Consider the following 25,753-nt stretch of genomic DNA (forward strand, 5'->3'; position numbering starts at 1 on the left):
CTCGTCGACAATGAGACTCTGACAAGACTGTCCACTTGCGTTCCTTCCATTTCGGTGGCGCCACCGCCAGAGTTGGAGAGCTACTCCATCCATGCGAAAGCTTGAGCGCCTGGCACCATCATGGTTCATGAGAGCGCGACTCCAGTAAGATGGATGGGAAAGGGTAATGGCACCACAGTGCGCAAGTGCATCCCATGCGCATCATAACTGAGGCGGCAAAAGGCGAGCACCAAGAGGCATGGAATTCATCACCAAAGCGGCCGTCCTTTACACTGCACCCCCTCGCCCTCCTCCCCCGGATACGGCTCTCCAACTGTAGCCACGAGCCCACGACGGCACGGAGGCCCGGCCGGACTGCCGGAGATAAGCAATTGAGGAACCCGACCCGGCCGGCCGGCGCATGCTAAGTGTGCAAGCCAAGCAAGCCTTTTCGTGATTCCTTGCTTTGGATTAAAAGGCACGGGCCTCTTGATCTCTCGCGCACTAACGAAAGAAGAAGACACCTTGTCCTTCACAGTGCGTGGCTTGTGAGCTGTGAGCTTGTGCAGCTGTGCTCCCCAATCAAGAAATTCCTCCTGCTGACAAAAGCATGGTTCGAGCAGACTGTCAGTCATCATCAGTGTTCAGTAACTCTGAAACTTGTTGGTTACCTTGCAGAATAACCAACCTGGTTCTGAACCAGGTATGCTGAAATAGGATTAAACAGTCGTCTGACACCCCGGACCGCTCAATTACGCAACCCGGTTACGATTCCTTGTGATGGTCGTCAAGTGGCAACCACCAGTACTGCTAATCCAGGGATTACCGACGGGTACAAAAAATCAGTATTCCACTTAGCTGCACGGGCGATGTACATGTGCTGCCGCCTGTGGATCCAAGTGACCCCAACGGAGATCTAATCATGGATCCCCAACTCACCCCTAGCAACGCCGCACGCCCTTTGTATGATGGCGTGACATCTTCTGAACTCTGATCGAATTCTCCCCCCTTCCATCGTTTTCCTTCTCTCCCTCAGGCAGGGGGTCATCAGCAGAGCTTGTCACCTGGCGCCACGCCGCTGCTCATCATCAGGAAGCAAGGGGGCCCCTCGTCCCGCCACGTGTGTCTTACACCGTCGTTAATTAACCATCTCGCGCACGCAAGTAAAACCAGTATTCGTATTCGGGGGTGGCGTTACGGCACGTACGTACGGCGGGCCGACAGTATACGCACGCGGTGGCGCTTTACAGTTTACGGATACCTAGCATTGTACGTGTACGTACGCCCCCGTATCCGACGGCTTTTATACGCTTCTTCCTTCCGCTAATGGTTCGGTGGCAGCATACGGTACAGCAGCGGTCGTCTACGGCGAGGTACATACGTACAGGCGTGACGCCGCCGCGTCCGGAGGTGGCCGGCCGGCGGCCCCGTCGGGGAGGAGGTGTATCAACAGAGGATCGCTGTCGATCTCCGACGCGTCGCGATGGATTCCGTCGGATTGATGGCTCGATGCACTGCAATCAATACCTGTCGGTCCGTGCATGCTGCGGTGATTACTCCATCCCCGTTGATGCATGGATGCGAGGAGGATGTCCCGACATGTACTGGTTGGCTGGCTAGGATTGCATACAGGAGTTGTTGGGGAAGAAGAAGAGTAGAGAGACATCAGTCGAACACGGTGGTGAAACAGTTGCGGGGTGACGACGTTGATTGGTTTGCAAGGAGGCTGAACCTGAACTCCTCCATTTCCTCCGGCAGCTGCAGGGATCGGTCGGAGTGAGAGCTGAGCGCTGAGGTGAGCATGCACACCCGGCGGGGGTTAGCTAGGCAGGCAACCACTATTTACTCCCGGCCTCTGCTTCCGCCATATCGCCGCGCTACGCACTCCAAAGACCCGCGCGGATAAAAGCCCCGGCAGGCACCCCACCCGTCCCGGGTCTCGCGGTGAAACCCATCGTCCCGCAACCTCGCTCGCCATCATGTCCTCCTCCGCCTCGTCTCTCCAGTCGCCTCCCGCCGGCGCGATAGGCGGCACGTCCCCCTACTCCGCGTCCTCGTCGTTCCTCCCCTCGTTCATGATCATCGCCGCGCTGCTCGCCTTCGTCTTCCTCGCCTCCGTCTCCATCCACCTCCTGCTCCGCTTCCTCTCATCAGCAGTCCGCGCCTCCTCCTCCTCCTCGTCGGGGCCGCCGCTCCCCCGGACTCACCGCGATGGTGAGGCGGGGTCGGGGTCGCCGGGGAGCGCGGCAGATTATTCAGCGGAGAGACCCGCGGCAGCCGCGGCCGAGGGCGGGAAGAAGGAGGAGGCGCCGGGCGACGAGAAGCAGCGGCTGATCGACTCGCTGCCGCTGTTCACGATGGCCTCGGCGCTGGCGGCGCTGCCCAAGAGCTCGCCCGACTGCGCCGTCTGCCTGTCGCCGTTCACGCCCGACGCGGAGCTGCGGCTGCTCCCCGCGTGCCGCCACGCGTTCCACGCCGCCTGCGTCGACGCCTGGCTCCGCACCACGCCGTCCTGCCCGCTCTGCCGCGCCGCCGTCGCGCCCCCGCACCCCTCGCTCGCCGCCGCCATGCGCGCCGCCGCGCAGCAGCCGCAGAGGAGCAGGGGGCAGTCGGGGCCGAGCTTCCTCGTGGAGATCGGCACCGTCAGCAACCGCGGCTCGTCCCCGGCGGTTGCCCGCGGCGGCGACAGGAATAGCCGCACCTATTCGCTCGGCTCCTTCGACTACCAGATCGACGAGGAGGTGGAGGCCGTGGTGTCCCGCGTCGCGCGCATCATCGCCGCGAGAGAATCGAGCACCGTCAAGGAGGAGAAGCCCCCAGCCGAGGAAGGGTCCGCGCCTTCGCTGGCCGGGGCGCCGGTGCCCTCGCCTCCCGGCGAAGCGGTGGCCGAGGCAGCGGGCTCCTCGCGCGGGTGGCTGCGGGAGTACGTGGACCGGTTGGCCTCGTCGGCCTACACGTTCTCGGAGCGGTGGAGCTCGCGGTGGAGCCCGGGGGGGCAGCAGCGGCAGGAGGAGCCGTGGCTCTGGGACGCGGAGGCCGCGGGAATGTCGGCGCCGCCGGGGTCGGACGACGACGAGGAGGAGACGGCGTTCATGGTGATGTACCGCTGGATTGCCGGGGTGTAAACGTAGTCGGAAAAACTTACCAGGGCTTCCGTAGTTCCGTGTCAAGCTGCTAGTTCAGGTTGAGGTTGAGGTGAGGTGATCCAAATGTTTTGGAAGCTCCTGTTGACTGAGGTGCATGGTGTAGGCGTCAGCGGCAGCAGTGTGTATCGGCATTTGCACATAGTTCATGGGTCCTCGGAGTTCGCATTTTGGAACGCGAGGAGATAAGACGCCGAGATAGATAACGTGCATGCACAACTGTTTCTACTAGCATAATCTGTGTTGCATTTTTTTTCTACCTGTCCGCAAGCATGTGGTCCGTGTCATGTAGTCATGTACTCATATATGTTTGTGACGTGGCAGCCGTCGCAAGTGCCAGCACGAAACGCCTGACGGCAAAGCGATGGCATGGCATCCCTTACCGTAGACTGCACAGCAGGTTCACTGCGCTGGTAATGTGAGAACAAGGAATGCGGTTCCTTCTACTCGAACACAGGGAATATGCAGATTGTCCTTGATCAATGTTCAGAAACCCCTGGACTTGCAGACGCTTGAGCTGAAAGCAAGATCGATGTCCATCAGAGTATCAGTATTAGGCATCCAGCCATCCAGGCGTATCGACGATGTAGTTACCCGACGAGCCTACTGATTTTGGAAGAGGGTCAGGGACTACACTGACAGTCACTAGGTACGGGTCCCTGGATGGAAACGGAACGGACCTGTCACCTGTGCAATGCAAGCCTGTTCGTGTTCCATGTGAGTCCAGGACCCTGGGGGGCTGGGGCACGAGGAGCCCCTTGCTGCCACGCACAGCGAACGAGGCGGCGGCCGAGTTAAAGCAGAGCCGGAGGCCGGTCCGGGAGACCTAATGATCGCCCTTGCTCACCCGTTCCCCGTGCAGCGGGGCGGCGACCTGGAGGCCAAGGCACTCTTACTCCACAGTTGGCGGCGGTCAAACAAACTGCGTCGTCGTCGTCGTCGTCCCGGGGGCCCTGCCGCCTGCCGGCGGTGCATGCGCCACCAGCGGCTGATGCGGTTTGGTCACCAACTCTATCCACGGAGGACCATGGCGAGCGCCGAGCTCCCCTGCAAGTATCCGAGGCTGCAACCGTGGTCAAACGCCACGACGCGGGCGTTGGCTTTTATCTGGCAACGAGCGGCGCTCCGGCCGTATGGTTTGGTGCAACGATTCCGGGTGAGTCCCCTGTCGCATGACCCGATGTGTTTAGCTTACCAATACCACCATTCAGGTAGGCAGAGCGAGCAGAGCAGCGGGCACGCGCGTACGAGGTCTGGTTGGTCTGACCACTAACGCGACGTTGGTACAGGTACGGACGCCGGCATGCGTTGTGTTTTATTTTATTTTATTTTTTAAAACTACTCCAGAGCTTATAGTTATACAGGTACTGAAGCAACATGGTTCGCAAGGGAAATTAGACTGGGGGAAGAAATGCATTCTGATTCGGACCGGAGCCGGAGAAGTATTGGAGCTGTTGAGCAGCCGGCTTGTCTCGACAGAATTGGGGAATGCTGTTCGAGCGCGCCGGATGCTGCGCCAGTTCCACAAACGGGCCTGAGCGGGTGTGGTATTCGGCCTTTACTGATGGCATTTCAGGCTTCCTTTCGGGCCTGCCCTTGTTTCGGACTTTCGCAGGCCCAAAAAATGCCAGACCGCGGGCCTGTGGAATGTTTGGCGACTTTCGATTCGAGGCATATTGAATATTTGTCTGTGAGGGAATCCCGACCGTTACTGCTGGATAGGTTTACAGATATAAGAGCAATTCCAATAGATTAGGTATCATTCTAGCTAAATTTATAGTTTTAGAAGGCCTGTAAAATAATAATTGAGAGTTTTAATCAGAGGGTAAACCAACAGACTCTCCAAATCCCTTAGCTATCCATATTCAAATCACCCTTTTTCTCCTTTTCTCGTCGTTCCGTCCGACGTCGCCCAGACCACGCCGCTCCACGTCGCCGCCGCGCTTCTCGCCGCGCACACACACACCAAGCTGCTGCTCCAGGAGTGTGCGCGGGCCGCCGCCGGGGCCGGGGCTGCCCTGAGACGGTTGGGCCTCCCGCGGTGGCGAACGTGGAGAGCGCTGCGCACATTGGAGGGGGAGCTGCTCGCGGAGGCTTGGTTCCCGCGCACGGGAAAGAGGAGGGGGAGAGCGTGGGAGCGCGTGGGAGGAGGGGATGATGAGGGCGACGGGCTCGGCAAAGAAAGCTAGCGGAGAGCTGTGGATTGCGAGCGAGATAGTGAGGATTGGAAAATGGAGAGGCTGTTGGATCCGGTTTTCATCCCAGTTTTGCCATCTTTACCAATCCAACTCCTTTTACAGAGGATGTTGAAATCGCTCTAAGAGTTTTATAAGGTAAACTATTATAAATTCGGACAAGTTTATAAAAAAATATAGTACTGAGGATACCGAATAAACAACTCTAGTCTACTAAGAGATATTTTTCACATATTTATTTTTGATGTGATAGATATAATACTTTTCCTATAAAATTGGTAAAACTTAGGATAGTTTGACTTATGGAAACTCACAATCCAGTTACTCTTTTACATGTACTGATAAATATTTTCATAATACCATAACTCTTTTGAAATATTTATTGACTCTATGAATATTTAATGTCAACTCATAAATAAAATATCTATGCATATTTACTACCATAATGTCATAAAATTTACTATTCTTACAACATTTTCTCCATATGAATAACCTATCAAAATTGAATTCACGAGGTTTACTCCCTCTGTCCACAAATTTAGTGACCTCTGGGTTTTTTAATTTGTCTACAAAATGTAAGGATTCACAATCCACTAGAATAGGCAAGCTTTACCATGGTAGTTTATGGCATCGCTTACCTAAATAGGAAGGATTTAGTTGCTTATTGAGAGGCATCTGTCCTTTTTTGTATCCCTGTTTAAATCGTTCTAAAAAGAGAAATCTATATGGCAGACTATATATAAAACGTCAAGTCATTTATTGCTGAGGAGTAATAGTTTCCATGAAATCCAGTTATTGCTTCAAAAGATAGCCGTCATATATACAGTCTACATACGCGCTGGATATATACTCTGCAAAAGATCATCTAGTTAACTCGAAACACACTAGACTTCAATTTGCACAAGGAAATCGAGCCAAGGAGACCATGAAGCTCCTGCAAGCTCTGTGCCCTCTTGTCTTCCTCCTCGCCTGCTCCACGTCCAACGCTTCCGTCTTACGGGACGCGTGCAAGTCCTCCGCCGCAACGCACCCGGACATCGGCTACGGCTACTGCGTCAAGTTCTTCCAGGCCGACAAGGGGAGCGCCGCCGCGGACAAGCGCGGCCTCGCCGCCATCGCCGTGAAGATCGTCGGGGCAGCGGCCAAGGGCGCCGCCAGGCACATCGCCGCCCTGCGGGCCTCCGAGAAGGACAGGAAGCGGCTGGAGTGCCTCCGCTCGTGCGCCGAGCTGTACTCGGACGCCGTGTCCGAGATCGGCGACGCGGCGGACGGCAGCGCCACGGGCACGGCCAGGGGCCGGGGCGACGCGGTCACGGCGCTCAGCGCGGTGCTGGATGCACCCAGGACCTGCGAGCAAGGGTTCAAGGAGCTGCACGCGCCGTCGCCGCTGGCCGCGGAGGACGCCGAGTTCGGCAAGAAGGCGTCCGTCGCGCTGAGTGTAACGGCGGCGCTGTAGCCGTCCTCGTGATCGACGACATGAACCAGGGGCGGAAGCTAGAGGGTTTGTAATCCTTTGGCTGAACTCTCTCGGATTTCTTTTGTAATAAGGCCGTTAGAATGAACAATTTGTATCAATAAACCTTGCAATTTTGGGCGCAGAGAAGTTTTTCCGTAGACCCGTGGTGTGTGATTATCTATGCGTGTGCTTAGAAAACATGTCAAGGAGCTGGATACGTATGAATTCAGGGATGCCATGTGGTGCACGCGATCCATTTTTATTTTGGAACCGGAAAAGATTAAAGATCAACTAAAATATGAACAGAATCATCTTGTTGCATTGTGAGTTGATCCAATAAGTATATCTGCCAGGAACGGACACCGGGACACGCTACGCGGCCACGAGATAGTAGTTAGAGAAAAGCCATGGACGTGGAGGAAACCCGCACGCGAGACCGTGCACGCGGCGGGCGACCCGAGCGCGAGGTGAAAGAGGACCGACCCGGCCGGACACCGCGCGCCCGCGCTTCCCCCGGCGACGAGGAGACGAGAGGAAAGCGGCGAGAGGAGCAAGACGCCACACGGAGCCGAGCGAGCTGACCAGCTCCTACTGTCAAGCGCAGCCATCCGCCGCCGAGGAACTAACGGGCGCGGCCTCCGGCTCTTCAACCCTTCCACTGGCCAGTGACCACCAGACTGTTTTCCCCCTCCCGTATCGGAACAGGGGTCATCTCATCCCGGAAGGTTTCTCGCTATTATTAGAAAACCAAAGCTCCATCCGGATCGTCACTCCGGCGATCGGCGCATGCCACCACCTACCGCGAAGCGCGCGGCGTCGCGATTCTTTTGCCTCCCCCTCGGCACTGCTCCCGTCGTCTCCCTGCTTCTCTCCTGTCGTCTTGGACGATCTCACTGGAGGCTGTTAGAGTGTCTCGAATAAGATGGCCGACAACAACGGTGGCAACAGCAACAGTGGAGGCGCCAGCACCAACACGGCCGAGGTTCAGATACAGATCCCAGGTCAGTTCGCAAGCTGCTGTGTGATCGTCACATTTAATTCGTGTTCTTTGCCTGCCAGTCGATACCATTTTTTCTTACACAGTATTGTTTCTTTTGCATATTGCATTTTGTTTCTTTTGCATATTGCATTTTCCTTGGAGAAGTTGGGCGGATTCTCTGATTGGTTTAAGTTTCAGGCATTTAGCTTTTCTGATGCGTGCGATGGTTCTGCTTCTTATTCTGAAGTTACTTTCATGTTTTGAATTTTCTTAAGCTTTTCGCAAACATTTTGGATTCAGTGATCTCGTGAATTGGATGTAGATATGTAACTAGAAACCAGCACAGATTTCCCCCCTTTTTCCCCCTCTCTGTGATCGTCAGGACAAATATAAGTTTTCTGAAGGAATGAAAAGATGCAGCCCTGCATTTCAAGGGGGAAAAGGCTAGTTGACCTAGTTTTATCATAATCTGTTTTTTACAGAAAAAATGCAGATACTCACAGTGTAACAACTTGCAAGTGTTGATCATCCAAGAGGGTGCTGTCCTCCTCCAAAACCATACCAAGGCTTTGTATCAGTAGCAAGAGAGAGTCCGTGCCATACATACTAGCATATTTAGTTGCATGAGTCTCAGGGATTTTGGGAACTTTGGGACACTCTAGTTGAAGACCTATTAGTATAACATGCTCACCTATTTGTGCTTTGCTGAAATGAAAGGAGAAGTGTTACTTGTGTTAAATGCAAAACCCTGAAAGAGAACAATTTGCTTGTCCAATTATTCTCTTACATTACTGACTTTCATGGTTTCCATTACAAACCACAGGACCGTCGAAAAACGAAGCTCCAGCAGCTCAGGAAGCACCAGCGGGGAGCTCCGACGCCAGGAATTGGAAATGGTGGTTTGTGGTGGCTACAGATGCTTTCTTCCTTATAGTTGGTCAGACATCAGCAACATTGTTGGGGAGATACTACTACAGCCAAGGTGGCAGCAGCAAGTGGTTATCAGCATTCCTGCAGACTGCTGGCTTTCCTATATTGTTCTTCGGCCTGTTCTTTTTCCCTTCGAAGTCGTCTTCCGGCGAAACTCCGATCGGCAAAGTTGCTATGATATACGTTGTCCTGGGGCTCATCATGACCGCCGACGACATTATGTATTCCCATGGGCTGATGTATCTTCCAGTCTCGACATATTCGCTCATCTGTGCTAGTCAGCTTGTCTTCAATGTCATCTTCTCATACGTCTTAAACTCTCAGAAACTCACTGGTTTGGTCATGAACTCTGTGGTCCTGCTTACCTTGTCTGCTTTGCTCCTTGGAGTCAACCATGAATCTTATGGATACACCGGTGTTTCAAGAGGAAAGTATCTTCTGGGTTTCCTACTGACACTAGGAGCGTCAGGCACATATTCACTTATCCTTTCCCTGATGCAACTTACATTCGAGAATGTGGTCAAGAAGCAAACCTTCTCGGCAGTTTTGAACATGCAGATATATACTGCATTTGTGGCAACCTTTGCCTGTCTTATTGGACTATTTGCAAGCGGTGAATGGAAAGATTTGAAAGGGGAGATGGACAGTTTCCAATCAGGGCAGTTCTCTTACCTGATGACCTTGGTGTGGACTTCCGTGTCCTGGCAGGTCGCTTCTATTGGAATGGTGGGTTTGATATTTGAGGTATCGTCGCTGTTCTCCAATGTGATCAGCATCTTTGCTCTGCCTATCGTTCCTCTTTTTGGTGTGATGGTCTTTCATGACGAGATGAATGGAGTCAAGATCATAGCCATGCTAATCTCGATATGGGGTTTCATTTCATATGTCTGTCAACACTATCTTGACAATAAGAAAGCTAGAAGTGCATAGGGGGGTATTCCTAGGGTCTGCAATTATCTTGCGATAGAAAGCTCTATGCAGATTTAGTTTGTTGGCTGTGAGATAATGGGTGTTCATTATTTATGTTAATTTGAATACATTTCAGCAGGAGGAACTATATATAGCTTTTCTTAGCATTTATATTGTAGCTAACATTTTTCTTAGAAATTGTTTGGTCTTGTTTTTTGTTTTGCGTCTATGTAAGGATGTGTGCCGTTGAATAAAACATGATAGATTTGTTGGTGAAGAATTTATGGCTCTTACATAGATTTGTTGGTTAATCACAGTTATCAAAGTACTGGATCAAATACATGCGATTAGGTATTAACTAGCCTATCAACCCATGCAGAATTAATATAAAAACAAAACTTATATCTAATAATTATAATTATCTATCTCTTTCATCTATTAAATATTCTAACCCACAATCTAAAATACATATTTATAATTATCTAGTTGCAATAGATTTCATTTCGTATCACACATTCATGTGTGTTTGATATATATTTAATTGAACCATTTCTTTGTGAACTGGTATTCTTCTCTCTTCCATCATACATGAATACATGGTGACACATATCGTGGATAGTATTTTTATATAAACAATAACAAGAATAATATATTAATAATGATAGAAATAGTAATTTCGAATTTTATATTGGTGCACTTTAGTATTTTATTATAATTATATAATTTAGATTCAGATTTAGATGTTACTTTAACTTTTAATAATGATATAATTGGATATTTTATATGCAAATTTAGGGGGTTATCTGCATTATTTTTATAATAGCATAGGTGGGTAATTTCCACGAAGAATGGAGATTACTTTAGATTTTTTTAATAATGGTAGAGGTGGTTCATTTAGATACATATTTAGAGGTTACTTTACACCCCGTTTGGATGTAGATATTAAGGCGCCGAATTAGAAATTGGTATTTTAGGCACCTAATATATGTTTTTTGGATGATTTTGGAATTGACGTTGGAAATCTCCTCCAAAACCAAATGGTATTAAGCACCCCGTCCCACCCTCTCCCACAATTCCTTCCCTTCCCCCTCCGTATTCATCAGAATTTCTCTCTCCCCCGGCTGTGCCGCCCCTCCGAGGCTCTGAGGGTGTGCACCGCATCGCGCCGCCCCTCCGACGATCGGCCGGCCGCTGCTCCCCACGCCGCCCCACCCCTTCGATGCCAGCCGCGCGTCGCTCCCCGTGCCGCGCTACCCCTTTGAGGCCGGCCGTGCGCCACTTCCCGCGCCGCCTCGCACCTCGGCCGCTAGCCGTGCACTGCTCCCCACACCGCCACGCCCCTCTGACGGTGGCCACCCGCGCTGCCCCATGCCGCCCTGCGCCGCCCCGTTCCTCCGCCGCCCACTGCTCCCTGCGCCGCCCCACCCCGCCGCTGGCGGACTGCCTGCTGCTCCCACACCGTGCCACCCCTCCGCCGCTAGCGGGCCGCCTGCTGCTCTAGTGCCGCGCCACTTCTCCGCAGCGTGAGGAGGGGATGGAGATGGATAGGCTGGAGCTTGTTGATTCCATCTCTATTTCTAGTGCATCCTAACAGTCATTTTGGTATAGTTGCTCAGTTTCAGTACCAGCCTGATTTCGTATCGGACCCAATTCAATACCTAGCCCTCCAATATCCACATTCAAATGGACCTTTAGTCAATTTTTATAATAGCAGACGTGGATAATTTATTAGAAAAGATAACAGATCCAATTACTATTTTGATTAGAGTTGTCGAATCGACGGCTAGATGTTTCTAATTTTATGAGAATTTTTAGGATTTTTTTAATTTTTTAGAGTGTCCACCTTAAATTCTAGGTGATTTCACATGGAGACTTAAGAAAAAGCCTCTTATTACTAATTAATAGTAGTAAGATTATTATCTCTTGTCAAATCTCTTTTTTTTTCTTTCTCCCCCCTGTAAACACTTGTATTTTTATCGTGCGGAGAAGAGAAGAGAAACGGGAGCAAGAAGACGTCAGGACGCGCTGAGCCCAAGGGAACAACCACTCTAGCAGCATCTGTCTTTTTGTATAGGAATATAATTCGAGCTGCAGATCGGACACGTCGTGCCACCGCCGGATGTATCCTAGAGCAGCTCAATAATTGGAAAGCTTGTATTCTTCGCCACAGGAGATAAAAGTTTGCTTCCGTCTGGATATTCCCATGCGATCAACGTCATCCTCCTTTGGGATCTTTCGCAGACATCGTTGAATTTTTCGAGCAGGGGACACTGAACCATAGGGGGAAATGAAATATCTGTCAGTCGTAGTCGTCGCTCATGAGTCGGGCAAATGTTGACAGCAAATTCAGACTTGCGCAACGCGTGCTGTCTAGTATTTCTTTCTACTGTCTATTCTTTCCATCTCTTGACGGTCCACTTGTCGAGTTGCTTGTCATCTTCAGAGCTTCAGACTTGCAGCGTACAAATCTTGGTTGCTATCTCTTTTCTGCATGCCATTCAAAGGGCTTCGAGATGGGTGAAGCTGGTGAAATTCAGCTGCAGATCGCAGGTCCCTTTCTCTCTCAGTGCACTAGATACTGCGGTTGATTCAGCAAAACAAACAGCTGAATTGATGAGCCGGACGTGCAGGTATCCGAGGCCAAGAAGGCGGAGACGATCATGGACAGAGAGCCGGGAACGGTGGTGCATGTCCTCCGACAACCGCGGCACCGCGGCCGGCGTTGTCGAAACGGCTCGCGTGGTGGGCGCTGGTCCTCGTCAACGTCGTGTTCGTCCTCGCCGGGCAGAGCGTGGCCACGCTCCTCGGCCGGATCTACTACGACCAGGGCGGCAAGAGCCTGTGGATGCAGACGGTGGTGCAGTCCTGCGGCACGCCGCTCGCCATCCCGCTGCTCCTCTACTTCCGGACCAGGAAGTCATCCTCCTCCTCATCCGTGGCGCCGGCTGCCCGGCCGCCGCTCGCCAAGCTCGCCGCCATCTACGCCGGCCTGGGCGTCCTCCTCGCCGGCGACAACCTGATGTACTCGTACGGCCTCCTGTACCTGCCCATGTCGACCTACTCGATCATCGGGGCGAGCCAGGTGTCGTTCAACGCCGTCTTCTCCTATTTCCTGAACAAGGAGAAGTTACAGGCGCTCATCCTCAACTCCGTCGTGCTGCTCACCTTCTCGGCAGCGCTCGTCGGCGTGAGCCACGGCTCGGACGGGAGCGGCAGCGACATCCCCAAGGGGAAGTTCCCGGCGGGGTTCGCGCTGACGCTGTCGGCGTCGGCGCTCTTCTCCCTGATCCTGTCCCTGATGCAGCTGACCTTCGAGGAGGTGCTCAAGAGCGACACGCTCCCCACCGTGCTGGAGATGCAGTTCTGGAGCAACACCGCGGCCGCGTGCGTGTCCGTGGCCGGGCTGTTCGCCTCCGGGGAGTGGCGCGGCATCGCCGGGGAGATGGCGGCGTACCGGAAGGGCGAAGTGGCGTACGCGATGACGCTGGCGTGGACGGCCGTCTCGTGGCAGCTCTGCACGATGGGGCTCATGGGGCTGGTCGCGGCGGTGTCGTCGCTGTTCACCAACGTGATCAGCACGGTGGGCACGCCGCTGTCGCCCGTCATCGCGGTGATCTTCCTCGGCGACCGAGTGGACGGGGAGAAGCTGCTGGCCATGCTCATAGGTGTTTGGGGGCTCCTGTCCTACGTGTATCAGCACTACCTCGACGACAGTGCCAAGGCCAAGAAGATGGGGGAGAAATCTGACGAACAACTCCAAGCTGGAAAAATCTCTGCAGAATAATGCTTGATTTTTTCTTTTGGTTTCTGCCACGACCAACGATCATACCACAACGCTACTTAATTGCTGTATGGAATTTCCTGTCAGGGCCGCTGGAAAATGCTGAAATCTCAGTCTTTTGCCGGCAGAAGTTCAGTTCACTAGTTCAAAGCTGGATCAAGTGGATTGGTTCCTCCAATTGTGAGATAACGCATCCTGAATACTTTTCAAAGCAAAACATCACCCTAGCGTACCCGCTTGGCCGCTTGCCGTATTGAGTACATACTGATGGGTGATGCAATCATGGGAGCCGTAGAGAAAATGGACGTCAGCAGCTGCAAATCTGAAAGGGATTTATACTAGTCATGTTTTCACCTTTTCACATGTAACTGCTGCTTCCTCAGATTGAAACTGATGTTTTTCATTTGAAAGGATGATGATTGAAACTGATATCAGGACAGACAAACAATCAGAAGAATCTCTCTGTTTTTAGATCGACAAACAGAGAGAAGAATCTCCCTATCAGTGCATGGATCCAAAACCACTGGACGAAAACTTAGGGTAAGAGCTGCAGCACCGCGAAACTGATATCAGGACAGACAGACAATCAGAATAATATCAGGACAGACAGACAATCAGAATAATCTCTCTATTTTTAGCTTGTCAAACCGGCTCTCTTTCACATCTGATCGACACCGGTATGTTATCATAACGACTTTTATGAACCGGCTTGCGAAACTAGTCTTTGCCCTAATCATCAACGTAATGCGCAAGTGGTCTGTGCACGTCAATTTTCTGGTAGACTTCGACCAATAATTGAGCTGCGTAGCATAGCTATCTCCACACGTCCACAGCTCGAGACTGAAGTGTACTCTCTTATCTTTATCTGACTCTTTGGTTTAGGGTTTCATTCGAGAATGCCGTTCCAACCACGTCTTTCGGTCCTTGTGGACGTGCATCTACTAATGCGGCGAGGTTCATACCCAAAGTTAATTCCTTCTGTTTTTATATAGTATGCCGTTAGTTCACAATTGGAGAGATGTGACATACATATATATATATATATATATATCTGTGTGTGTAGGAGTATCCACATGAGAAAACATGGAGGGCGACGATGGTGGCAGTGCTGTTCACCAGATATGAGAACAGAGCAACAAGGGTCTAAAAGCTTTCTCGACTTAATTTAATTTTGGTAAAGACTAGTATTCAACCGTCGTACTTTTTTCTTTTGGAATGGCCTCTCTCTCTCCTCTGTGAGTTTCGTCTCGTTTTCTCTCCATCCTCGTCTTTCCCACCCAATCCAATCCCTTCCTGCCTCTCCTCCATGGAGCCCGAGATCGAGTGCCTGACGCGCTCCATCCGGCCCTACCCCCCGGCCCTCCGCGCCGCCGCCGCCACCACCTCCCTCGCCGTTGGCCGCCGAGCCATCCTCTCTCCGCGCGCAACCCCGCGCGCGCTTCCTGCTCGGCCCTGGTAGGCGAAGAGGAGCGAGAAGCCAGCCACCCTGATCCGAGCACCGCCTGCCCGCCGGCTGGCCGCATCCGCGCACACTCGACATGCAGCTCGCTACGACCATTCCACGGCGGATTCCCCACCCAACTCCTCCAGCCCCTTCCCCCAATTCCATCGGGCGTGCTTTCCTCTATCAGCAGCTGCCCAAACTCTGCCAAATTTCCCAGAACCCCGCCGGCCGGCCGGACCCCGCAAAACAACGCCGAATCCCTCCAAAGTCCAAAATCCACCGGGCCGGCCGCTGCTAGCCGCCAGCACCCGCCTCGATAGAGCTGGCGTCGGGCGACCTCGCAGCACTGGGCGCGGCAGAGCTGGTCCGCGTCTTGGTCTTGATCCCACGCGTAGCGCCGCGCACCTTCGTACCGCTTGCCTCGTCTTCCCGCTCTCCTTCGCCGTGCTCGCGCACTCCCTCTTCGCCCACCCCATCCTGCTCCGCATCCAGAGCACCAGCTCCGGCGCCCACTCTGCGGAGTGGCTCAGGCCTTTCGCCTACCAGTTTCTCTACTTCATCGTCCTCTTCACCTTCTCGCTCCTCTCCACCGCCTCCACCTTCTTGCAGGTGGCGCAACGGTGTGTGGAAGAAGGCGAGCATTTTTGGCTTATTTTGTAGGCAACTTGTGCTAAATCAAAAGGCAAATTACTGATTTTGTTTTGGCATTTTGGTTTTTTGATTTAGCATTTTAGGTGTTCTAATTTAGCTTTTTTTCCTTTATTTTTTAGACAATTTCTGCTAAATCAAAAGGCAAAATACTGATTTTGTTTTGGCATTTTGGTTTTCTGATTTAGCATTTTAGGTGTTCTAATTTAGCTTTCTTTCTTTATTTTTTAGGCAACTTCTGCTAAATCAAAAGACAAATTACCGATTTTGTTTTGGCATTTTGGTTTTCTGGTTTAGCATTTTAGGTGTACCACCACTGCGGCGTGCAGTGCATCGGCATCTGCCACGACCGTCCTCGTGTGCGTCACCGACGCCGGGGCTTCATCGGGTTTATGTTGATTTTTGGCAGATTTGCCCTATGTTCTTTCACGATATGTTTTGCTGGGGTCGGCAGCATCAGGTGCGGGAGGAGGAAGGTGGTGGGCTCATGCGCGGTTGCTCGCATGCTGGTTTCCCACCGAAACCAGATAAGGAAAGCCGTGCCCCGAGGTCATGATTATTTGCCTAATAAGGGTAGGCCATAGCGGGGACTAAAATACGGCCGGCCGTGATATAGTCGTGTCCTTTATCTTTTTCTAAATCGAATTGTGTAATATAAGACTGTACCATGACTCATCCGTTATCCGTTACGAAAGATATCTAAGTCATTTAGTGGGTTTTGGTGTTAGATGATAAAGCACATGTATATTTAATCGTATTATCAAGCATGTGTACAGATGCTAAGGGTGAATAATTAAAGCGTATTATGAAACATGACCTCTTAAAAAGAAAATTAAAAGTGGTGTTTCAAATTTACTTGAAGATTACATTTTATTTTGAAATTGAGTATAGGAACGCCGTACTATCAAGAGGGACTTTGATCTACAGGTGTTGACGTGATAGTTGTGCTCAAGAGAATCTAAAAAAATATAAGAATCAAACCTACCACTGTAAACAGCCTTCTTGTAAAATCTTCTACTGAACCGGAGTGTCCGGATACTCCGGACAGATACCAGAAGTCTCCGGGTAAATGTTCTCCATCACTAAATTTCTCTAAGTCCGAAGTGTCTGGACCCTAGTGTCCAGAGTATCAAGACATATATCCAGAGTATCCGGATACCCTTTCGTCAATAGCTAATTTTTGTGAGTGGGGGTATAAATACCCCCCATACCCTCAACAGTTATCGCTCCTGCTCACTTTGACCAGAAACGCCCACAATCTAAAGAAGAACTCTCCCACTCTCCCTTTCTTCATTCTTGAGTGATTTTCTTTGGGGATTCAAGTGAGATTGTTGCAAGAGCAAACATTTGTGCTAGTGAGCTTCCATTCCATCTCTTGAGCACATCTTCCTCGTCCAGCCGGTGGATTCAAGTTTGTTACTCTTGGAGTTTCAAGCTCCTAGACGGTTAGGCGTCGCTCGTGAGTGCTCAAGAAAGTTATGAGCACCACAGAAAGTTTGTAATCGTCATTTCTCTCAGAGGAACACGTAGTAAGTGACCTTGGATTTGAGCGTTGGTCTCAGTGTTGAGAGAGGAGCACAGGAGTTCTTGAGCACCGTCTCTTGAATGCTTCCTCAACGGAGACGTAGCTCCTAACAGAGACGTAGCTCCTTGGGAGTGAACTTCGGAAAACAAATCACTGTCCTCTCTTGTCTACTTTACTTGCACTTTGGCTTTGTTACCTTGTGTCTCTTGTTTACTAGGGTTTGAGATCGATCTACTCGTATACACATATCTGTCTAGTTTGATTCAACTTGTGAAATAAACTCTAGAGCATACCTAGGTACCTGCAAATTTGTTCAATTTACTTTTCCTGCTTCGACACTTAGTTATTCTTGTTGTTACCTTCATATCCGGATATTCCGGATAATATATCCGGAGACTCCAGATACAAAGTCCGGAGTATCCGAACATATACCCGGAGTATCCGGGCTCCTCTGCCACTAACTGTTTCAAAAGTATTTTAAGTTGTAGATTAGTCTATTCACCCCCCCTAGGCATCTTGAGATCTTTCACGTTATGTACTCCTCTTCAATTTGAGAAAAAATTCAATAAAACATTGATTGGCACTGCTATAAACTTTCTTTTTTTAGAGGAAACAAAATTTTCACTGAATATTTCAAAATAGGACGTGGAAACTTGGGATGTGTCTCCTCTGTAGTACTGCAGAGAAACTACTTCCAGAAACTTATCATCTCCTAGGCCCCATATATACACAAAGAGAGAAAAAGGATGACATGGTTATAAATTGCTTGGTCCTATATTTTGTTAACGTGTAATCTTATAGAGGATTTTAATAAACAACCCGTATAGACGCATGAAACAACCTTGCAAGTTGCAAATGCTAGATTAACATAAGAGAGTGGTGGTGACGGTGGATCCGGTGGCACGAGCCCTCGGATAGCGGAGTCGGGAATGGATGAGACTCGTATTGGGACAGGGAAGTGAGTTGCACATTCTTAGAAGAGGTGCAAGGAAGGGCCATCCCTTTTCGAGCGAGTGATGTATTGTGTAGGCAAAGTAGGCGTCTTGATCTTTCAACTTTATTCTGAGGGTCAATTTAATCCTTCAACTTTTAGATTGGCCAATTTAGTCTCTCGGTTAAATTTATCCTTATGTCGATGTAGCTCTCCCTACTAACATGAGACTGATGTGAAAAGTTATTTTTACCCTAACTCCTTCTTATACTCAATTTCCATTATTGCATCGTTGTAATTAATTAATGATAGGATATAACAGATCCATTGTTCTGTCTTCTGGTTATTTTTACCCTAGCTCCTTCTTATACTCAATTTCCATTGTTGCATCGTTGTAATTAATTAATGATAGGATACAACAGATCCATTGTTTTGTCTTCTGCTTGTCTCCCGTATTTGTTGAAGTGCTCTATTTAATGTAGTCTAGATCATATAAGAACAGCATGACATGTTTGATCAACTTTCCGCAACACTGCTCAACATGCAAATTGTGAAGAAGAGGAAATAGCCAAGGGTAAAGAGGATTTTTCGCATTAGTATAAGGATGAATTTGACCTAAAAATAAAAGTTGAGTGACTAAAATAGCTTTTTTTGAAAGTAAAGTTGAGAGATGAACCAAGTCTTATCCATATATGCTTCGTACCCGCTCCATTTTGCAAAAGTCAGTCCAATAAATATGTATCGTGATTTGCGCAATTCAGCCTCAACGTCCATAGAATAAATGTGAAATAAAAGCATCCGCTGAGCGTCTTTGATCCTCATAGTGAAGTTGAGGGAGCAGAACGTCTATTTTGCCTATGGCGTAGTATTTCCTGTCTTTGCATCAGCCTTGCCGCACCGCACTTTACGCACCTCAATCATGGAAATTCATACAAACAGAAGACGACGTACCTGATACCACATCACTCATGATGGATCTCATGGAAAACCGGAGTCACAGACGACCTATATATTTGTTGTCCAGAACTGTACTCCATGACGGGTGGGGGTCCGGTCCCACGCCGAGGGGAAAAAAACATACCCAGTCATACTGGAAATAGACGATGTCTCTTTCATGTTATTATTAAATGTTGGGATCGATATATATGATGCCCAAGGTGCTTGGAGTCCATTGTTCATTATCAAGAAGTGTCAGAAAACAACGAGTGACAGTTTAAGGCACAAGCAGGCCTCTCTCTCATCCGGGTGTTGGGTTTCAGTCGTCGGCACTCTGCAGCATGGCGCATGCTCAAGAAATTCAGCTCCAAATCAGAGGTACTACTTCGAATTAATTTGCGTTCCAGCTTCCTTTTTGTTTTGGCCCTGGTTTGTTCTGCGCGCCCAATGATCAAAATGAATCTCGATCTTTCCACAGATGCAACATGCATTTTTTTTTTGTTTGTGTAAAGAACAAAAAAAAAGGAGTGAACTTTACCTATGTGATGAAATTTCCCATTTTAAACAAAACCACGCCTACTTTTCATTGTATCAAGGCGTTCCGGACGAGGAATCCGTCCACGAAGACGGCCGCGATGGATCCAAGGCCGCCACCCGCCGGTCGACAACGAGAGGCAGTTTCCGATGGTGGATGACGGTGGCGGTCGACATGCTCATGGTTCTCTGCGGGACGACCGTGGCCACCCTCCTCGGCCGCCTGTACTACAACTCCGGCGGCAACAGCAAGTGGATGGCCACGCTCACGCAGTCCGGCGGGTCGCCGCTTCTGGTCGTCCCGCTCCTCATGACGCCGGCGCCCTCGGCGGAGGAGCGCCGGCCGGCGGCGTCCAAGCTGTGGCCCATCTACGCGGGCATCGGGGTCCTGATCGGCTTCGACAACCTCATGTACTCGTACGCGCTGCAGTACCTGCCGGTGTCCACCTTCTCGCTCGTGGCGGCCACGCAGCTGGCCTTCAACGCCATCACCTCGCGCCTCATCAACGCGCAGCGCTTCACGGCGCTGATCGCCAACTCCGTGATGGTGCTCACCTTCTCCGCCGCGCTGCTCGGCGTGGGCTCCTCCTCCGACGGGACCTCCAGCAGCGGCAGCGCGCCGCGCGGCAAGTACCCCGTCGGGTTCGCCCTCGTGCTGGCCGCCTCGGCCGCCTTCGCGCTCATCATGTCCCTCTTCGAGGCCACCTTCGAGAAGGTGATCCGGGCGCGGACGCTGCGGTGGGTGCTGTCGATGCAGATGTACACGAACCTGGTGGCGTCGGCGGTGTCCGTGGCGGGGCTGCTGGCGTCGGGGGACTGGCGGACGATCCCGGCGGAGATGGCGGCGTTCAAGGACGGGAGGGCGAGGTACGTGCTGACGCTGGCCGGCACGGCGGTGGCGTGGCAGGCGGCGGCCGTGGGCGTGGTCCGGCTGATCGCGAGGGTGTCGTCGCTGTTCGCGAACGTGACGGCCACGCTGGCGCTGCCGCTGGTGCCGGTGTTGGCGGTGGCGCTGTTCGGGGACAGGATGACGGGGATCAAGGTCGTGGCCATGCTCATGGCCGTGTGGGGGTTCCTCTCGTACGTGTACCAGCACTACGTCGACGCCCGACGCGCCGGGAGGACCCACTGCCGCGTCTGCGCCGCGCGCGCCGGGAGCGACGAGGTTTTGCCCGCTTGAGCCTCGGCCGTGTGGCTGAACAAGATGATCCGAAGCATGGCTGATATTTTTCTTTTCTTTTTCTCTTTCTTTTTTTTTTGAGCGATGATGAAAAAGACTTTAGTACTGGGTCAACAGTGTTTATTGTACCAAACGGCATGGAGCTGTACAAGAAGATGAATAGAATTTGATCGATGCTGATAAATGTTTGGTCCCAAATAATTTGACTTACGCTTGAGGTGGAAAATTTGGACTGTGTGGCAAAACATTTGACCAGGTGATGGCCTGAAGAGGGCTTGCCCCACTTGTCAGCCTGTCATGACTGTGATCATCTATCATGGAGAAATTTGTGTTCTCTGGCCTCTGGAAATACCCTAACAGGCTACAGGCCGAAGTCATGTCTGGGCTTAGTTGCGTAGGCCCGTTTTCTTTCTGCCTGACTCTCGCTCGCTCGCTCTGGTTGGGCTAACTCCACTCCTTGACGGCCCATCGCTTCTTTGGACTTGCATTAGCACTGGTGCAGGCCCTCTTTTCCATTTTTTTTTAGGAAGACAGCTCTTTTCCAAACTTTTTATTTTTCAAAGCGCCAAAAAAAAATCGCTTTCATTTGTCGCTACATCCAGGCAAGCTGCTGCTGCACCGCCAAATCGATGGAACCACCTCCAGGGAAACAGGTTGGAAACGCGCGTCCAGAATGAAAGCAAGCAAAGCTACGACCTGTGATCGTGTGATAAGCCAAAAAAAAGTGGTCAAATACTCGAATCCCTGCAAGGGATGGTAGTGTATATACAACCTCGTTCCTACTCCTCACCTAGGCTGCTAAAATGATTGTTGAAGCCTGGAGCACAGACAGAAGTTGCCCAATCTTCACCCCACGGAAACGACAGGTGAGGCGGACACGCAGAAGCCACGGCTTGGTGGCGTACGCGTTTCACTCTTGCGATGTCAGCGGCTACGCATTTCGTAGACGCTGTGCTTCATCGTATACGGCACGGGCGTGCAATGCTGATGAGTTTGCATTCATCAGGAGTGGAAAATGATGCTGAGTTTCGACGATAAGGTTTGCTACTGTAGCACGTCTGAAAATCCTTGTCAGGGTTCCATCAAGCGAGAGCTGGCGGAATTTGCGATCATTTTTCGTTCAATGGAATGAATCCAATCATGCGGTTGTCGGCATTTTGCTGGCCTAATGAATCCATGGAAATGGAGCGTTCATCCCCCCTATTGGCTGGCTATTGCCAATAATAGCTGACCAAGGCAGTCACATCCGCACATGTGGGCTTCTGAAGTCTCCACGAACAGCAAGCCCAGCAAAGCAGCACGAAACTGAAAGCTCCATTTCCCTTTCATTTTGGTTCATCGCCTTTTTTGCTACAAATTAATCTAAGCTCAAAAGTGAGTAGGAGGGATACGCGTAGGCGCATAACACACGACGTTTACGCTTCATGAAGCCCGGTTGGTCCGGTCCATATGCTGGTCACTCACGTCGCACAGCTCATCGCGATTCACCGCGTCGGAGCCTTTTTGCTGGGCCGCCACCGGCACCACCGCACCGCCACTAGCTTTAAACCGGAAAGGCGTCGCGCTTTCTCCCGTCCCGGCCGCGGCGAGGACGAGCACCTGCCATGATTGCGCGCCTTTACGCTCCGGTCCCGGGGGCGAAGCGGAATGGAGCGGAGCGCGCAGCAACCACCCCCTGTCCGGCGGGGCACAGCCAGAAGCCGGGCTCAACTGCTCGGCAGCCGAGCCTCCTTCCCCCGGGTGGGTTCTAGCTCAGCAGCAGCAGGCGCCCATTATTGCGGCTGTTCGCTGAGAATGACGGACGGACCTGGGTGGGACCCAGTAGCCCTCCTAGATTCGTCGTTGACTTTGTTTCAGGCTGTAGTAGGCTAGTAGCGTTGCGGCAGTACCGTAGGATGAAGCGAGTTTGACCTTGCAGCTTATCTGCCAGGGTCGTGGATTCGAGAACTCATTTTTAATCCGGATCACATTGAATATTTATATAAAAAAAAATTAAATATGAGCTAACCATAAAACTAATTGCATAAGCTGGTGCTAATTTACAAGATGAATCTATTAACTCTGATTGATCCGAAAAGTTTAAAAGTTTAGTAAAAAAACCAAACATGCTCCTAGACTACCCGTAGGAGTATCGTCCGAATGTAGAGCAGTGTTGGAGTAGACTTGTAGAATGCAAGGGCTTGAAGCTGCTTCGGGTGAGTGATGTGGAGTAGCTGGGGAAGCAACGCAACGCAACGCAACAAATTATCGTACGAGTGGCCATCAAATTGTGCTGCGAGTTCGGCATCCATCTACAGTGCTATCGTCCGGTCGAAGCAAGTTTGCACCGGAAGCCACGACCGGAATGATGACGGAATTCCGGATCTGGCCTCTAGCCCGAAAGGGACGAGGATGGAAGGAAGCATTAGCTCCGGTCCACAGGGAGCCCACAGGCACCACAAGTTCGTTCGTTTGCTTTCCTGCGGAAGGGTCTGAGCGTCTCTCTCTGACCACCGAATGGAATTATGGACTGGTTTTTTTCAGACCGGATGTTCGGGTTTCTGGCTCTGGCACAGGGTTTATTTCCTTCCTCGACCAACGGAATTACTTGCACACAAATTTTTCCCTTTTTAAAAAAGAATTACTTGCACTGGTCATCACAGTGTTCAGATAGCTAATGCTACGAACAAGACTCTCTTAATTTTATCAGCGAAATGAAATGTGCAGGGGTAATGCTACAGCAGGAATCGCACTAGGCGCCCAGCAGCAGCCTGCACTGCGAGCGGAGCTCTCAGATCTCCCCTCCCATTAATGATCCCAGCATTTAATTCCACCCACATGACTTCTATACCTTCCAACCAGACACCTCTTAAATCTATTGACTGAAGAATCTCAGGACGCGATAAAAATTCGAGCAAGGATCAGAAGAAAGTAAAGCTGTATGTACATGAGCATCGAGCACGGGAAGCTTTTCTTTTTTCCCCCCTTTTTACAGCGTTGCAACATGTTGTTCAACTGACAAACAGCACCCTTGGAAGAAATGTCGGTGCCCACATGTCAGTGGAACAGCTTGCCAGGCACGCATGCTTTTTTCCCAGCTTTCACGTCAAGTTAAAAAAAAGGAAAAAGAAAAAGTAAACCCCCCGGAGATGTGAATGGCCGTGTAATTTTTTTGGGGGGGGGGGTGTGAAAAATAGCGGGGGAGAATTGGTGGGGCTCACCGGAAGCGGCCGCCGTCGGCGAGCTTCCAGGAGCGGCAGTGGTGGAGCGAGGCGCTGGAGGTGAGCGGGTGCAGCGGCGACGGCCGGAGCTCGCTGGAGACGGCCTCCGTCGGGTGGCCTCCGCGGAGGTGCCTGCCCAGCCCTGGCCGGACGAGCGGGCTGATGCACACCGCGAACCCCGAGACGCCGCCCCCGGGGCCTCCCAGCCCCAGGCGGCGACGGCCCGGGGTCTTGCGCAACGGCGACGGCGAAGGCAGCCACGGCGACTCCGCGGGGGAGGCGCTCTCGTCGCCGTCCCCATCGGCGTACCCAGGGGCGTACCGCACCGGGGAGAGCCCCCGCTCGCTGACCCCGCGCCACGAGCGCCGCGGCGGGGACGCTGTGGAGGCCTCCTTCCTCCGGCGGCCGCGCTGCACGATCCCTGCGAGCCAGGAGGACCGGTGCCTCCGCTCCTTGCCGCCGCCGTCCCTGTCCTTGTCCTCCGATCTGTGGCCGAAGAGCGCGGCGAGCACGGAGAACCTGCCGCTGCGCCGCCTCCGGAACCCGATGTCGCCCTCCTCGAACCCGCCTCCGCCGCCTCCGTACGCGGGCCCCACCTGCGGCGTCCGGAAGAAGAGCAGGCCGCCCGGCGGGCGGCCCCGCGGCGCCGAGGCGTCGGACTTGCGCCGGCAGACGTAGGGCGACACCGACCGCGGGAACAGCAGCTCGGGCTCCGGCTCCGGCGGGAGCGGGAGCGGGGGCAGCGAGGACGCCTCGTTCTGCGCGGCGGCGAGCGCGAGCAGGCGGCCGCGGAGGCACGGCGCGCAGACGCCGGGCCCGCCCTCGTACGGGTGCCTGGCGCACCTCATGGCCACGGCTCTCCCCTCCCCGGCGCCGCCTCTGCCATTCACCTCTCGCGATCTCGGGGGGCGGAGCGGGAGCAGGAGACGCACGCAGAGGCGAGCGAGCGAGCGAGCGAGATGTTCCCTCTCTGTTATCTTGGTAGGTTTTCTGTGGTTTTATGGCGAGGCTGGTCAGCTGCTGGTAGTCTCGCCGGGGTCTCTGCCTGGTGCTGGGCGAGCGCGACGCGATCGGAAAACTTCGATTCCTCGGGAGCTCGGCGGTCGTGTTTAAATGTGTCCGGATCGTGTGAAAAGGCGTGTGCGCCAGGAAGAAAGAGAGGTGTTCGCGGTGAACGAGCCGGGTTTCGTCTCAGTAAACCGTGCTCGGGTCCGCATGATGTTTCGGTAAAATGAGTACGGGCACCCGCTAGATTTCGTGTCCCGATGCGCGCACGAGTGCACGCAAAAGCGCCACTCGCTCGTGCGGGAGGGGTGGAGGGACGCGACGTCGCACTTGGCTGGCGCTAATCCGGACAGACGGATAGTGTACACTGGTACTGTGCTAGTACTAGTGTCGTGCAGAGTCGTTTTGTCGGATGAACAAATGTGAGATTAGGAACATGGTAAGCATAGATCGTAGCTGGCCGTGCACTAATCGTGTAGATCGAGGCACGGAGCAGCACTGTACAGAGTACTGTCCACGGCGTACGCGGACACCTGACCAGCCGGAGGTGCGCACGGCGCCGTATCCTGTACGAGCGACGATGCCACCGGCCGGCCAGCTCGGCTTACCGCGTACGCCGCGCCGTCCGTGATGCCTCAGCTCAGAGCGGCAGCCCGGCGGCCGTCTCCGACGTTCTCCAGTCTCCACCATCTCTCGCCGTCGACAAGTTGATCGGCCCGCGCGGAAAAACTCGTTGACGAGCTGGTGACCACGACGAGTCCAGGGCGCGGCAGGGGCACGCGCGGGCGCGCGGGCATGCTGGCGTGGCGCAACCAGGTCCGAGCCGAGCCGAACCTTCGTGCACCTGCAGTTAACCCCGCGAAAGCGAGGCGTGACCAAAGCTCCGCCGCGCGCCCGCCGGCGTTCACGTGATGCCCGGCCCCTGGGGTTCCAGAAGCGGCCGGTCAGACTCGTTCTCGCCGGCGTGGGCACCAGCAG

At 52.4% G+C, this 25,753-nt stretch overlaps 6 protein-coding genes across 6 annotated transcripts; 5 read left to right on the forward strand and 1 right to left on the reverse strand.

Moving 5' to 3' along the window:
* The first annotated feature begins 1,658 nt into the window (after nucleotides 1–1,658).
* Nucleotides 1,659–3,353, forward strand: LOC112901236 (E3 ubiquitin-protein ligase ATL4-like). Its single transcript, XM_025970102.1, has one exon. The coding sequence runs from the start codon at nucleotides 1,959–1,961 to the stop codon at nucleotides 3,102–3,104; it is 1,146 nt and encodes a 381-aa protein (XP_025825887.1). The 5' UTR covers nucleotides 1,659–1,958; the 3' UTR covers nucleotides 3,105–3,353.
* A 2,766-nt stretch (nucleotides 3,354–6,119) lies between these two features.
* Nucleotides 6,120–6,931, forward strand: LOC112901644 (putative invertase inhibitor). The gene has a single exon (XM_025970599.1). The coding sequence runs from the start codon at nucleotides 6,243–6,245 to the stop codon at nucleotides 6,771–6,773; it is 531 nt and encodes a 176-aa protein (XP_025826384.1). The 5' UTR covers nucleotides 6,120–6,242; the 3' UTR covers nucleotides 6,774–6,931.
* A 667-nt stretch (nucleotides 6,932–7,598) lies between these two features.
* LOC112901348 (probable purine permease 11) lies at nucleotides 7,599–9,868 on the forward strand. The gene is made up of 2 exons (XM_025970245.1): nucleotides 7,599–7,774; nucleotides 8,576–9,868. Exons 1-2 carry the CDS (start codon nucleotides 7,696–7,698, stop codon nucleotides 9,610–9,612), a joined length of 1,116 nt encoding a protein of 371 aa, XP_025826030.1. The 5' UTR covers nucleotides 7,599–7,695; the 3' UTR covers nucleotides 9,613–9,868.
* An 862-nt stretch (nucleotides 9,869–10,730) lies between these two features.
* LOC112901428 (probable purine permease 11) lies at nucleotides 10,731–13,801 on the forward strand. The gene is made up of 2 exons (XM_025970344.1): nucleotides 10,731–12,141; nucleotides 12,222–13,801. The coding sequence occupies exons 1-2, from the start codon at nucleotides 11,910–11,912 to the stop codon at nucleotides 13,373–13,375; spliced, it is 1,386 nt and encodes a 461-aa protein (XP_025826129.1). The 5' UTR covers nucleotides 10,731–11,909; the 3' UTR covers nucleotides 13,376–13,801.
* A 5,178-nt stretch (nucleotides 13,802–18,979) lies between these two features.
* LOC112901429 (probable purine permease 11) lies at nucleotides 18,980–20,768 on the forward strand. Its single transcript, XM_025970345.1, has 2 exons — nucleotides 18,980–19,234; nucleotides 19,453–20,768. Exons 1-2 carry the CDS (start codon nucleotides 19,198–19,200, stop codon nucleotides 20,568–20,570), a joined length of 1,155 nt encoding a protein of 384 aa, XP_025826130.1. The 5' UTR covers nucleotides 18,980–19,197; the 3' UTR covers nucleotides 20,571–20,768.
* A 2,690-nt stretch (nucleotides 20,769–23,458) lies between these two features.
* LOC112900037 lies at nucleotides 23,459–24,925 on the reverse strand. Its single transcript, XM_025968737.1, has one exon. The coding sequence runs from the start codon at nucleotides 24,616–24,618 to the stop codon at nucleotides 23,767–23,769; it is 852 nt and encodes a 283-aa protein (XP_025824522.1). The 5' UTR covers nucleotides 24,619–24,925; the 3' UTR covers nucleotides 23,459–23,766.
* Nucleotides 24,926–25,753: the final 828 nt, after the last annotated feature.

The sequence above is a fragment of the Panicum hallii genome, chromosome 7 (assembly GCF_002211085.1).
Source record: "Panicum hallii strain FIL2 chromosome 7, PHallii_v3.1, whole genome shotgun sequence".
Classification (NCBI taxonomy): Eukaryota; Viridiplantae; Streptophyta; class Magnoliopsida; order Poales; family Poaceae; genus Panicum; species Panicum hallii.